The sequence below is a fragment of the Cannabis sativa genome, chromosome 2 (assembly GCF_029168945.1).
Source record: "Cannabis sativa cultivar Pink pepper isolate KNU-18-1 chromosome 2, ASM2916894v1, whole genome shotgun sequence".
NCBI lineage: Eukaryota > Viridiplantae > Streptophyta > Magnoliopsida > Rosales > Cannabaceae > Cannabis > Cannabis sativa.
Window position 1 is genome coordinate 77962509 of NC_083602.1, and position 15690 is coordinate 77978198.

General features: G+C 35.7%; 1 protein-coding gene across 1 annotated transcript; it reads left to right on the forward strand.

Annotated features, from left to right (window-relative positions):
• The first annotated feature begins 881 nt into the window (after window positions 1-881).
• On the forward strand, window positions 882-1574 carry LOC133034531 (secreted RxLR effector protein 161-like). The gene has a single exon (XM_061109633.1). It carries the CDS (start codon window positions 882-884, stop codon window positions 1572-1574), a length of 693 nt encoding a protein of 230 aa, XP_060965616.1.
• Window positions 1575-15690: the final 14116 nt, after the last annotated feature.

Consider the following 15690-nt stretch of genomic DNA (forward strand, 5'->3'; position numbering starts at 1 on the left):
AATTCTGAATACTCTCTAATTTTCACGAACCCTTGCTATTTAAACCAATTCTCATCTTTAAAATTCGTGAAATTACGAAATTGCCCAAAAATCCCGTCAAAAGGGTCCCCGTCGCGACTGGCAAAGCCCCCGTCGCGACAGGAGTTCAGCTTCGAATTTCTTGAACTTTCTGCCAGTTCCCGTCGCGACTGGCAAATTCCCCGTCGCGACGGGAATAGGCAGCGACACCAATTTTGGTTTTTCTTCTCGATTCTTTCACCATTTTTCCTCAATTCTTGTACATACTTTCTTTAAATGCCCGAGGACCTGAAACAAAAGAATCAAGCGTAATATAGCCCTAAAACTAGAAACAAAGAGTGAAAACTAACCGAAATATGACCCGAAACTTAGACTAATTTAAGCCTAACATGACCCAAAAAAAATGATTTGCAAATTAAAAAAATCCATCTATGGACTCAAGCAAGCTTCCCGTCAATGGTACCACAAATTTCATCTAGTGGTTCTCTTATTTGGTTTTGAGATGAATGATGTTGATGATTGTGTGTATCATAAGTTTAGTGGGAGTAAGTGCATAATTCTGGTTCTATATGTCGATGACATATTGCTTGCCATTAAATAAATTAGGCTTATTGCACGAAACCAAGATGTTTCTATATAAGCATTTTGAGATGAAAGATCTTGGTGACGCCTCTTTTGTGTTAGGAATTCAAATACATCGAGACCGTTCTCGGGGTATTCTTGGATTATCACAAAAGAGCTATATCGATGAAGTACTCAAACAATTTGGCATGCAAGATTGTAGACCAGGTGATACCCCTGTCGTTAAAGGAGACAAATTTTGTCTTAAACAATGCCCTAAAGGAAGCCTTGAAATTCAGGAAATGCAAAAGATTCCCTACGCTTTGGCTATTGGGAGTCTAATGTATGCACAAGTTTGTACGTGTCCAGATATAGCGTACATTGTTGGAGTGTTAGGGAGATACTTAAGCAATCCAGGAATCGATCACTGGAAAGCAGTCAAAAAGGTTATGAGATATTTGAAGAGAACAAGAGATTACATGCTCACATATAGGATGTCAGATCACTTTGAGATCATTGGATATTCTGACTCTGACTTTGAGGGATGCCAAGATAGTAGGAGATCCACTTTGGGCTACATATATCTGTTAGGTGGTGGAGCTATATCATGGAGGAGTGCAAAGCAAACACTCATAGCTTTATCCACCATGACAGAAGAATTTGTTGCATGTTATGAGGCATCCAACTATAGTATATGGCCGAGAAACTTTGTCACTGGGCTGTGCATTAAGGATGAAATTGAAAGACCACTTAATTTGTATTGTGACAATAAGTCAGCTGTATTGTATTCCAACAACAACATGAGCTCGACGAAGTCAAAACACATTGACATCAAGTTTCTTGTTGTAAAAGAAAGGGTACAAAGTGGACAGATTTATATAGAACACTTAGGTACAAACTCCATGATTGCAGACCCCCTTACTAAGGGTTTGCCACCCAAGGTCTTTCATGAGCACACTGCTCGTATGGGTGTTTTAGAGTATGACGATATCTAGATTCAATGGGAGTTTGTCTTTATTATCCTTTGTGTTTTATTTATCTCATGAAACATGTGTATTTAGAAATTTTTCTGATCGGAAATTATGTTATTCAGTTTATTTCACTTTGTACATTTAAGCTAAAGTTTTGATCTCCATAAAGTAAAGTAGGACCAATTGAAAATTGACATGAATAGATCACCATGCATGTAATTTTCATACCACATTATCATGATTGATCTATGTCATTTAACTATGCCGATATATGTGACCATTGATGGGTTTAGTTGTGATTGATAGAACAAAAACTGGTTTGATCCTATGTTGATATAGTTAATGGACGAGATTGCATATGCCTATGGTTATGAGGACAAAGTTATGAGCTCAATAAGGTTAACACATTTATATGTATACATATGTGACCCAGTGGGAGATTGTTAGAATTAATTAGGATCACAATTGTATATATAAAAATGTGTGTTGGGGTCATCAAATAAATAAGTCAAATTTATGTGGTCTATTTTGGAATAAATTTTATGACTTAAGGGCATAATTGTCATGATTTTAATATGTGGATACCAATTAGATAGTTTCTGATTTGATGTGGGGCCAAATTAGAAATAATTAATAAATATTACCAACTGTTGTAACAATTGGTAACAGTTGGTAATATAATAGGTATCGGTCCCCATTTTGCATCGTATCGTCATTTTTCAGAGTTCCTGAATCCACATCATCAGGAAAATAAGGTTTCAAGGGTTTTGATGCAAAATTGGAAGATCATACCCTTCTTCAAGCGATTCAATGGACTTTTGTATGCTTTTGCAATTCTTTAATCTTATTGTTTGATTCTCATGAATTAATTAGGGCTAAAATTAAGTTTTATAGTGTTCTTAACACACGAAACATGTATCTTTTGGTTATTTGTAAAGTTTAAAATTATTACAAGTTTTATTTTCATTATGTTTCAAGTAAAATTTAAATTTTATCGCGCTTACCTTTCTAGTAATCTCGATTTAGGGGATTAGGGTTTTATAATCAGTTGTCGTGACATGCCTAATTGTTAGGCCGTTACAGTTTGGAATCAGAACGCCAAGGTTTTTAAACTTCCTGTAGACCGGCCGAACATGTACGATTATCGTTAGAGACAAGCTCGTCTCGTGGTGCAGTAAGTGTTGAGAGTAAATGCTTAACTGCTTATGTGATTATTTATTTACCACTTTCCATTTTAGACAGTATGTGAGCATCTAGTGTATTTATGTGATATGAAACTATGTTTAGAGTATTAATTGATAAATGTTTATTTAATTGGAATGAAATAATTGAGTTATGGTTTAAGGCAATAAGTGCATAAGTGTGCTATTGGTGCCTAACTCGCCAGGGTTGTTGATTTCAGGGTTATTTGTAAAAAATGGAACCGTCGCAATCATTTAGACCACAAGGCGACCAAGTAGAGCCTAGTGTAGACCAAACCAATCCACTGGCACTGCCTGTGCCTCCGTAGAATTCGGGGGATAACGCGGGGGTTGGAACTAATAATCTGCCTGCTGATTGGCAGCGGATGTTTCAAGAAATGCGAGGTATCATACTTCGTTAAGAATAAGAATTGCATCGGTTGAGGAAACTGGCACCAGTAGCTCCTGTAGAACAAGTGTTACCACCAGCTCCTGTGCAAGTGGTGGGTAACTAGGGGTTTATAATGCTGCACAAAGATTCAGTGTTTGAGCACTTCGTAAAGTTGCAACCTCCAACTTTTCTGGGAGGTACTAATATAATTAAAGCTGAGTAGTGGATGAGTACAATCATCCGCATCCTTGATAACATGGGGGTGACGGCAACAGAAAGAGTGAACTACGCTGCCTTTATGTTACAAGATCATGCCCGCGTCTGGTGGGACATAGTGGGGCAGACTCGAGATGTTAGTGTGATGACTTGGGATGAGTTCAAGAGTCTGTTTGAGGAAAAATTTTATAACATTGTCGTGAGAACGTCTCATATGGAGGACTTTGTGAAACTGACTCAGGGAAAAATGACTGTGGTCGAATACACTCTGGAATTTGATCGGCTGTCCAAATTTGCTGGTGATTTGGTGCCTACAGATTTCACCAGGAAACAAAAATATATGAGAGGGTTGAATGCCACAATCAGTCGAGACTTAAAGATTACCGCTGCTCATGACACTTTGTATAAGAAAGTGGTTGAACTAGCCTTAATTACTGAAGAGGTTGAGCAACATGTAAGAAAGGAACAGACTGCAAAGGATGCCGCCACGACATCGAATCCTCATGCAAGTGGTAATATCAGTAAAGGGACCAATGGTGGTAACCCTGATCACAAACGGAAGGCTGATGCTTCCAAAACATCAGGGGGTAACATAAAGTTTCGGGGAAACAGAGGTGGCCTTTACGCGAATCTTCATTCTGATCATACCTTGAGTGTCTGAAATGCAAGAAACACCACAGGGTGAATGTTGGGCCAAGACTTGTTTCTAGTGTGGCATGGTGGGCCACTTTATTAGAGATTGTCTTCAGGCCAAGAAAGAAGAGCCAAAGAAGAATGCAAATCAGAACCCGAGATGACTATTTACCATGACTCAGGCTAACACGGATGCTAGTCCGTTAGTGGTGACAGGTCAATTATCTATCGGTGGTTTTTCTTAGACTGTGTTGTTTGATTCACGAGCTTCTCATTCCTACGTGTCGAGTAGAGTAATTGAAAGTTTTCATAAACCATGTGATGTGTATGCTTCGGGGTTTAGTACCCTGTTACCTTCGGGAGACCTTATAGTATCCATTAGGTGGATTCGGTCCTTGTCCTTTTGGATTAACAGTTGTGAATTAACCGCCAATCTAATTGAATTACAACTGTTTGATTTTGATATAATCCTGGGAATGCATTTTCTGTCTGAGTATGGGGCAACAATCGACTGCAAGTGGAAGATGGTGGTGTTTGAGCCCGATAGTTCTAATCCTGTAGTGTTTATGGGTAAGGTTCAGGGGGCGCATACCAAGGATAACACTTTTAAAAGCTAAAGATCTAATGTGCAGAGGTTGTCTGAGATTCCTAGTCACTGCGGTGGATACCAGTCAACCTGTGACATTTGGATCTGAGAATACAAGATTGGTGTGTGAGTTCCTTGACATCTTTCTTGAAGATGTACTAGGATTGCCACCTTCCCGAGAGATTGAATTTGTGATTGAGTTAGTTTAGGGAGTGGAACCAGTATCAAAAGCACTGTATCAAATGGCTTTAGCAGAATTGAAAGAATTAAAGATCCAACTCCAGGAGTTACTGAATTTGGGGTTCATTAGACCGAGTTACTCTCCTTGGAGTGCTCCGGTACTGTTTGTAAAGAAGAAAGATGTGTATTGATTAAAGAGAGTTGAACAAGCATACCATCAAAAACAAGTATCCTCTACCTTGAATTGATGACCTATTTGATCAGCTGAAGGGGAAGACAGTCTATTCTAAGATCGTTCTTCGCTCAGGCTACCATCAACTGAGAATTCGAGAGGAAGATATCATGAAAACTGCGTCCCATACTCGGTATGGGCATTATGAATTTCTGGTGATGTCTTTTGGACTCACTAGTGCTCTAGCGACATTGATGGACCTTATGAATTGGGTATTCAAGGATTACCTGGACAGATTTGTGATCGTGTTTATTGATGACATTTTGTTTATTCTGAATCAGAAGAGGAACATGAGCTACATCTCAGATCAGTACTACAACGATTACGAGATCACAAGTTGTACGCCAAGTTCAAAAAGTGTGAGTTCTGGTTATCTCGTGTCTCTTTCTTAGGGCACATAGTGGATAAAGATGCAATTATGGTTGATCCGACCAAATTCGAAGCTGTTCGGGATTGGCCAACACCAAAATTGGCTACTGAAGTTAGAAGCTTTTTGGGTTTAGCTGGGTATTATCGTCGGTTCGTTAAGGGTTTCTCAAAGATTGTTAGACCCTTAACGGAGCTGACCCGAAAGAATTTGGAGTTTGTTTGGACTGATCGTGTGAGAAAAGTTTTCTGGAATTAAAGCAGTGCTTAATTAATGCTCTAGTGTTAACTCTTCCTTCAGATAAGGAAAAGTTTGTTGTTTATTATGGTGCCTCGAGACAGGGTCTGGTCTATGTTCTTATGCAAGCTGGAAAGGCAATAACTTATGCTTTTTACAGTCAAAGGAGTACGAGCAGAAGTACCCTTCTCACGACTTAGAACTCGCGAAAATAGTATTTGCACTAAAGATTTGGCGGCATTACTTATATGGCAAGAAATGTGAGATATACACTGATTATAAGAGTCTGAAATACTTCTTCACCCAGAAAGACCTGAACATGAGATAAAAGCGTTGGCTAGAATTAGTGAAGGATTACGTCTGTGAGATTCTTTATCACCCTGGGAAGGCCAACGTTGTAGCTGATGCCCTAAGTAGAAAAGGACAGAGTCAATTGAATACAGTGAAGTAGATCTCCAAGCAGTTAGCAGATGAAATGACCCGAAAATTGAGTTTCTTGTGGGGCAATTGGCTAATATTATCATGCAATCTACTCTTTTGGAGTGAATTAAAGATGAACAATTGCAAGATCCAGAGTTAGTGAAACCCGAGATAGGGTTTTGGTTGGAAAGACTAGTGACTTTACAGTGGATGACACAGGAATGGTACGATTTATGAATCGAGTGTGTGTTCCTATGGATGATGATATTAAAAGAGAGATCTTGAATGAGTCTCATACGACTCCTTACTCAGATCATCTATGGACAAAAAAGATGTATGTTTTGGTTCACTTAATCAATTGTTTGTCTATTTGATTTATAAATTCATCCAAACCCCTTTCACATACTTGATCATGTTTATTGTGTTGTCAACACAGTAGAAAGTAAACATGACTATGTGAATAAAGTATTCCTAGATTTATCAGAACACTGGGTTTTACTGATATGACAATCTACAACAGAGTTTACTTGCATTTGGAGAAATGCTATGTTCTTTCCAGAACATAGGTTACAGTAAAGCTCAGGTTGGATGCATGGAGTATGCATTGGAATGGACCGATATTGAACTTTGAAATAGATTTATGAAACTTACCGTAAATATCTATTGAATTCAATATCACTAAGTTGATCCTACATCACATGATCGAAATCCTGATATGGTTAGGCTCAATCTCAAGAGTGTTATTCGTGTTCTTTGATTTGTTAGTTAAGCCTAATTTTTGGTCAGGGTAATACATACATTTTGGGAACACGGTAGTACGATTGAGTGGGAGCGCTAACATAAATATGGAATCTATAGCTTCTATCTGGCGAATAGTAAGCAAATGGTGATTTCCTTCGAGCTTAACCAAACGAGATAAATGATTGAGTGCTCATTTCACTTAGTTAAAATATCATTTATACAGGGTTAAGTGTTTTAAGGATAAAATACATTGTAGGGTGTTACGGTAATTTAGTCCCTTTTACAGTGTAAATCATCTGTATAGAGGATCATTGATCACATTAGGATTATAACAATGGATAACTAATGATGTGTCTATATGGTGGAACATATAGAGCATTCTATATACTGAGAGTGCAATTCTGAGTTCTATGTGTGGATTCAACGAAGAATTAATAAGTCAGTGAATTTAAGTAGTAAATTCTAGATCTGCTTATTGGAAGCTCGGATATATAGACCCATGGTCCCCCCACTAGTTGAGATAATATTACTTGTAAGACTCATTTAATTGATTTTAATTTATCAATTATAATTCTCAAGATAGACTGTGTCTATTTGAGAATTTATCACTTATTAAGGGCAAAACAGTAAATAGAGCTTTGAAGGGCATATTTATTAATTAGGAAACTTTAATTAGTTTTATTATTAATAAAATAAGTTACAATATATTATTTGATAATTAATTTTAATTATTAAATAATTAGATTTGACATTTATGTGGTTGAACAAAGGAATTGGCAGTTTTTGACAAAACAGGAAACTATCAATGTAGGAAAAGGAAAGTTGCAAAAGTGGCAAACCTTGTTTCCACAATGCCTAGGCCGGCCACTCAAGCTTCCTTTTCTCTTTGAGTTTTTTTTTCAATTTTAAATGTCAATTAATTCAATCATAGCCCTGGGTGGTCTTCTATAAATAGAAGGCAAAGGCTTCAGTTTTCAACAACACATTCACAACATTATTCTGACAGAATTTTCTCTCTGAAAATTCTCTCTGAGGCGCCATCCTCTCTCTCTCTCTCTATTCCTTCACTGTTTCGAAATCTATAAGTGTTAGAGTAGTGCCCACACACATCAAGTAATACCTCAATCATAGTGAGGAAGGCTGTGTAGAATTCAGAAACAACAAAGAACGACTATCGGGCTCAGATCTTGATTATACTCTGCTACAGAAAGGAATTAAGGGTTAGAGATCTGAGTGGGAGGAGACATATATTCCGCTGCACCCAATGTAAGATTTCTGATACTTTTATGTGTTTAATTTTCCATCGTTTTAGAAGTTCATATTTAGGTTGTTAATTCAACATACTTGTGAATAGATCTAAGTTCCTGGTAAAATAATTTCCAACAACTAGCACCAGAGCTATGGTAATTGATTTGCTTGCAAGAAATTTGCCTTAAAACGATTTGTTTGTGTTTTGGATGGTATCATGTTGCTTTGTGTGTCATATTGATGTTTGATTGTTTTTTGTGAATTCTGGGAAAAATAGTTACTTTTTTATCTCTGTAATTATTTTTATTGGATAGTTTGGAAAATTCTAAGCAATTTACTTTTTACAGAACTCGATTTCGATTTAATTTGAATTAGCTATGAATTTTTGAAAATTTGAAAAATCGGGATGATGAGCACCCTCATCACGCGCGCGGAATGGCTGCAAGCAGCCTTCCTGCGCCGTGATTCCTCGGCGTGCAATCCCTGAGACGCGCGCGGATGGGCATGCCTGGCATGCCATCCGTACAGTTCATCATTTTTTTAATTTTTTTCGATTTTTCATGCTATTTCATGGAATTAAATTCCGATTTTTTGTGTAGTTTTGTATATTGATTTTTGTTTTTCAAATTTCAAATCTAATTATCAGAAATAAATTAATTTTATTTTTTAAAATTAATTTTAGATATTAGTGTAATTTGATTTTGAAAATAGGAAAAATCAAGTTTTGCTTACCTCTTTTCTTATTTCCTTCAAAATTTGATTATTTTTTTTTTAAGGTCAGATATTAATTTTTTTTTGGTAACTTGACCTTAATTAGAATAAGATCAAAATAATCATGATATTTTAAAAGAGGAAATAAGGTATTTTTGTTAACTTTTAAATTTTGTTATTTTTACTTAAATTAAATTGTAAAACAAGAAAAGGGTATGTATTTACCATTTTCTATTTTATTATTTAATTTTTTAAATAACATTTAAAAGGAAAGTTAGCAATTTATTTTGAAATGACAATTAGGTTACCCAAAACATAATTTTTCATAATGGTAGGTTTAATTTTTAAATTTTATTTTTCAAAATATATGTTTAAAATTAAATAAATCCTACATCCAACTATCCAAATCTAACCTTGTTGCAGGAGTATGTGTTTTAGATTGTTTGTAAGTTTTCTAAAACCTGTTATTTCTTGATCTAAATTGCCTTGGTTAACTTGTTGATAGATCCAATGATCTAATTTTAACCAATGGTTCAATTGATGATAGATCAAGTAAATAATTTGTAACAGGTAACTTTTACAATCTTCTTTCATCTGTGTATGCCCTAGTAACATGATAGGATCCATCCAAATGTGTGTGCTTGTTTGAGCCTATATGTTTAATTTCTGTTATGATATACATATAGGTTGTTGTTGCTAAATAAATTATCAAACCTTATAGATTTTATTTAGGCTCATTTAGTGGTGAGCCTATTCAATTAATAACAGTTGTTCATTTTAAGGTTAAATTCCTCTCTTTTGGGCCTTGTGTGAGAGTTGGGAGCCTTAGAAGTGGGTACGACATACTGGACCCAACCCCCCCTCACATGAACAACCCCAATTGTGAAGGCCCATTTGCCTGATTTGGATAACTGTGCTAGGTTAATTATATTAGTTTGACCTAATAAAAATTGATTAGCAACATAATTAATTTCATTCTTCCTTGAAATTAATTTAAGAAAAACATAGTTTGAATAATTATATTCTGGAAAACTATATATATTTTTCTTGTATTTAATTAAATATGGAATTATAACCATATAAATTATTTCTGAATCTTAATTTTATAATTTCATTAAATATTCCTATTTAAGTTGAGATTTAGTTAAATCTATCAAATCAACTTAGATTTGAATATTTTTGAATTTCCTATTATAAATTAAGTTGAGGAATTTTAGGAATTGGTTATTAAGATTCTTTAGATATTTTTTTTAAGTTGATATTTTATAAATATGGGAACTTGAAATGGAATATCTTCTAAATTAAGTGGTTACTACTTAATTGGTAATATTTAATTAAGTCATTGATTGAAGAATATTTAAGTTGGATATTTAGATTTTCTAAACAACTTAAATAAGATATTTTTTAAAATTATTCCATTTTTGAAATTTAATTAAAGTTTTACTTTAATTTGTAATATTTCATTATTGAGATATGGAATATAAATGATTAAACAAAATACATAGTTTTTAAATAATGAGCTTTAATCAAGAGAAATTCGATCTCCATTGTTGGTTTTACATAGCTATTGTTTTAGTGAGTAATCCTCCCTAATGGAGGAACGTTCATTAGCAAGTTAGCGCCGTTTAATCTCGAAAGATAAGTATTCTTATAAGTTTTTTATATGGTTTATGACCACCCTAATGGTGGCGACTGTATAAGACTTACAAGAGTATGAAACAATGGTAGAAGCTCATAAGATAGAATTGCCTTGACTCTCGCCTAAACGGGACAACGCTGAATTCCAATCTTGATCGAATAAAAGGTTGCTAGAATGTTTGACATTTTAGATGAATTGACAACTCTATTCAATGGATGATGCTTTGACTCTCGCCTAAACGGGACACTGTATCAGTTCATTGGAAACCTTGGAAAATAAACTATGTTAGATTTAGTATTTTTATAACATATGTGATTATTTGTTTTCTGAACTTGTGTATGAATTTATAGAACCAAAACCTTACTTATGTTTATTGATATGTTGTAGTGCCAAAATGAATAACCCTCATCCCGATCCACTCCTAGTTAGTATCTTTGCAAAAGAGCTCAATAGTGTGAAAATGCATCCTGGTAGTTGCATTAACTCGCACCTATTGTTGATGAATCTGAAATTCCAAAAGGCAAATCTACTAGGAATTGATTTATCAAAGGAACAATGGGTAAGACTCATACTTAATAGTCTTACTGAGGAGTATGATAGTTTTGTTCTATATTACTTATTGAACAATCCTCACTCCTCCGACATGGACAAACTCGAGACTGAGTTGAGGGCCTATGAGCGGAATCTGATTGCAATGGGACCTCCTGGTATTGCAAACTTTAATAAGAGGAAGATGATTAAGCATGAGGGCTCTAACAAAGCTGCTTCTTCAAGTACAATTATCAGACATCATGTTCTATGTGCGAATTGTAATGGAAAGGGACATAAAGAAGAACAATGTCCTAGGCTTCTAGACAATTCAAACGAAGGTGACGCTTTTTTCTTTGAATCATGTGTTTTAGAGAACGAAAAATCCACCTGGATTGTTGATTCTGGATCTACTAACCATGTATGTTCTTCATTGCAGCTGCTTGAAACTTGGGAGAATCTTCACCTAGATGAGTTAAAGCTTAAAGTTGGAAATGGCGAGTTGGTATCAGTTAAAGCAAGAGGAACAGCCCGAATCAAGTTTAATTCTAAGAAGTTTTTACTTTTAGAGAATGTTTTATATATTCCCAATTTTAGTAGAAACTTGATTAGTGTTTCAAGTTTACAGACACAATTTTATATATTGAATTTTTCGAGTTCAAATTGTTCAATTTCTCGTAATGGATTTCATATATGTGTTGCAAACATGGAACAAGGGCTTTATGTTTTAAGACCTGATACTCAAATCTCACTAAATACGGAACTTTTCAATGTAGCTAAACCTAGAAGCCTCAAGAGAAAAGAGATTGATAATGATGATCAAACTTATCTATGGCATTTACGTTTAGGTCATATAGGCTTTGATAGACTCAATAGGCTAACCAAAGACGGTCCATTGAAAAATGTCGTCTTAGGAGAACTGCCAGTTTGCGAGTCTTGCCTAGAAGGAAAAATGACCAAACGTTCTTTCTCTGCAAAGGGAGAGCGTGCCAAACAACCCCTAGGGTTAGTGCATTAAGATGTTTACGAACCACTGAATGTAAAAACCAGAGGAGGTTATGAGTATTTTGTCACTTTCATTGACAATTTCTCTAGATACAGTATTCTTTACCCAATGCAAAAGAAAGCTAAAACGTTTGAAAAGTTTCAGGAATTTCATGCTTTGGCTCAAAACCAATTAGGTAAAACATTAAAGATCTTGCGAACTGATAGGGGTGGAGAATATATGGATATGCAGTTCAAAGATAATTTAACTGAACTTGGAATTGAATCCCAATATACTGCCCCAAGCACTCCACAGCAGAATGGAGTTGCAGAAAGAAGAAATCGCACTCTCTTAGAAATGGTTAGGTCTATGCTGAGTTACTCAACTCTGATTACGTCCTTCTGGGGATATGCTATTCAAATGGCAAACGACATTTTAAATGTTGTACCATCTAAAGCAGTCCCTAAGACACCCGTCGAACTATGGAATGGTCGTACACCTAGTTTACGCCATTATAGGATTTGGGGGTGCCCTGCTCACGTCTTGAGAAAGAAAGAAGGCAAACTGGAATCGCGAACTGAAGTTTGCATGTTTGTCGGAAATTCTAAAGAGACTAGGGGTAGACTATTTTATAGTCATAAGAATAACAAAGTGTTTGTTTCTACAAATGCTACTTTCCTTGAAGATAACTATATGAAAGGCAACAAACCGAAAAGTGAAATTGTATTAGAGGAAATGCTCACAGATCCTTAAAATGTACCATCCTCTTCTACTCAAGAAGAGGAACATCCCACTCCCTCAGTTGTAGCAACTAAGAAAACTACTACCAAAGCTCTTGTTCAGAAGATCACCGCTCCTCGTCGTAGTGGGAGGGTTTCTACAAAACCATCTCGTTATGGCTTGGATGGTGAAATCAATATGGTCATTGGTAACGGTATTGATGACGACCCATTAACCTACAAACAGGCAATGGCAAGTTCGCAACGGAAGCGATGGTCAGTCGACATGGATTTAGAAATGGATTCCATGAAAAAGAACAAAGTCTGGGAATATGTAGAACCACCTGATGATTATCGTCCAATTGGATGTAAATGGGTCTACAAGAAGAAAAGAGGTGCTGGAGGCGAATTCGAAACTTTCAAAGCTAGACTGGTCGCCAAGGGTTATACCCAAAGAGAAGGTGTGGACTATGAGGAAACTTTTAGTCCGGTTGCCATGCTCAAATCCATCTGAATTCTTCTCTCCATTGCTGCCGCTTTAGATTATGAAATTTGGCAAATGGATGTCAAGACAGCCTTTCTTAATGGGCTTCTTGAAGAAACCATCTATATGGAGCAACGAGAAGGTTATGTTCTTCCTGGGCAGGAGAATAAAGTTTGCAAATTAAACAAGTCCATATGTGGACTTAAGCAAGCTTCTCGCTCATGGAATAAAAGGTTTGATGAGATCATTAAAACCTACGGCTTTCATCAGAATGAAGATGAACCTTGTGTTTACCAACTCAAGGAAAACCAAGTAGTAGTATTCCTGGTCCTTTATGTTGATGACATTTTGATCATTGGCAACAATGTCAAGAAAATGACTCACATCAAGGAATGGCTTCACACTCAATTCGACATGAAAGACTTGGGTGAGGCAGCCTATGTTCTCGGTATTCAGATTATCAGAAACCGGAAGAAAAGATCCCTTGCTCTCTCTCAAACAACTTACATTGACAAAGTACTAGGGAGATTCTCCATGACTAATACCAATGGGGAAAATATGCCTTCTAGACATGGTATCCGTCTATCTAAGGAATAGTGTCCTACTGATCCTCAAGAGATAGAAGACATGGCAAAAGTTCCTTATGCTTCTGCAGTTGGAAGTCTAATGTCTGCTATGCTATGCACTAGACCTGACATCTGCTATACAGTTGGAATCGTGAGCAGGTATCAGTCAAATCCAAGACGGGTACATTGGAATGTTGTTAAGTATATTTTGAAATACTTAAAGAGTACAAGAGATTATGTATTAGTCTACAAGGGTGGTGCTTTAAATCCCTTAGGCTATACAGACTCAGATTTCCAGGGATATCTTGAAGACGGGAAATCTACATCTGGGATGGTGTTTACTCTTGGGGGTGGAGCAGTGGTTTGGAAAAGTGCTAAACAAACTGCAATTTTGGATTCTACCATGGAGGCAGAATACATAGCTGCGGTTGAAGTAGATAAAGAGGTTGTCTGGCTTAGGAAGTTCTTCACCAGTCTTGGTGTAGTTCCTGGAATGGAAAAGCCTCTAGTCCTGCTTTGTGATAACAATGGAGCTATAGCCAACAGTAAGGAACCTCGGAGCCACAAGAGAAGTAAGCATAAAGAAAGAAAGTATCATATTATCAGAGAATATGTGGCAAGAGGGGATGTACTGGTGGAGAAAGTGGACACGCAGGACAACTTAGCTGATCCATTCACCAAAGTCTTGGCAGTAACTTCATTCGAAAAGCACCGTTAGAATTTAGGATTAATTGAAATGTACTAATTTGTTTTATATTAGTGCAAGTTGGAGTTTGTTGGGTTTTATGCCCTAAATAAAACTCTATTTCAATGTAATCCAGATTATTCAATATCAATAAAGTAACAGAAGTATTTTTCATTCATTTGTGTATGTTTTGGTTCACTTAATCAATTGTTTGTCTATTTGATTTATAAATTCATCCAAACCCCTTTCACATACTTGATCATGTTTATTGTGTTGTCAACACAGTGGAAAGTAAACATGACTATGTGAATAAAGTATTCCTAGATTTATCAGAACACTGGGTTTTACTGATATGACAATCTACAACAGAGTTTACTTGCATTTGGAGAAATGCTATGTTCTTTCCAGAACATAGTTTAATGTAAAGCTCAGGTTGGATGCATGGAGTATGCATTGGAATGGACCGATATTGAACTTTGAAATAGATTTATGAAACTTACCGTAAATATCTATTGAATTCAATATCACTAAGGTGATCCTAGATCACATGATCGAAATCCTGATATGGTTAGGCTCAATCTCAAGAGTGTTATTCGTGTTCTTTGATTTGTTAGTTAAGCCTAATTTTTGGTCAGGGTAATACATACATTTTGGGAACACGGTAGTACGATTGAGTGGGAGCGCTAACATAAATATGGAATCTATAACTTCTATCTGGCGAATAGTAAGCAAAGGGTGATTTCCTTCGAGCTTAACCAAACAAGATAAATGATTGAGTGCTCATTTCACTTAGTTGAAATATCATTTATACAGGGTTAAGTGTTTTAAGGATAAAATACATTGTAGGGTGTTACGGTAATTTAGTGCCTTTTACAGTGTAAATCATCCATATAGAGGATCATTGATCACATTAGGATTATAACAATGGATAACTAATGATGTGTGTATATGGTGGAACATATAGAGCATTCGATATACTGAGAGTGCAATTCTGAGTTCTATGTGTGGATTCAACGAATAATTAATAAGTCAGAGAATTTAAGTAGTAAATTCTAGTTCTGCTTATTGGAAGCTCGGATATATAGACCCATGGTCCCCCCACTAGTTGAGATAATAATACTTGTAAGACTCATTTAATTTATTTTAATTAATCAATTATAATTCTCAAGATAGACTGTGTCTATTTGAGAATTTATCACTTATGAAGGGTAAAATAGTAAATCGAGATTTGAAGGGCATATTTATTAATTAAGAAACTTTAATTAGTTTTATTATTAATAAAATAAATGACAATATATTATTTGATAATTAATTTTAATTATTAAATAATTAGATTTGACATTTATGTGGTTGAACAAAGGAATTGGCAGTTTTTGACAAAACAGGAAACT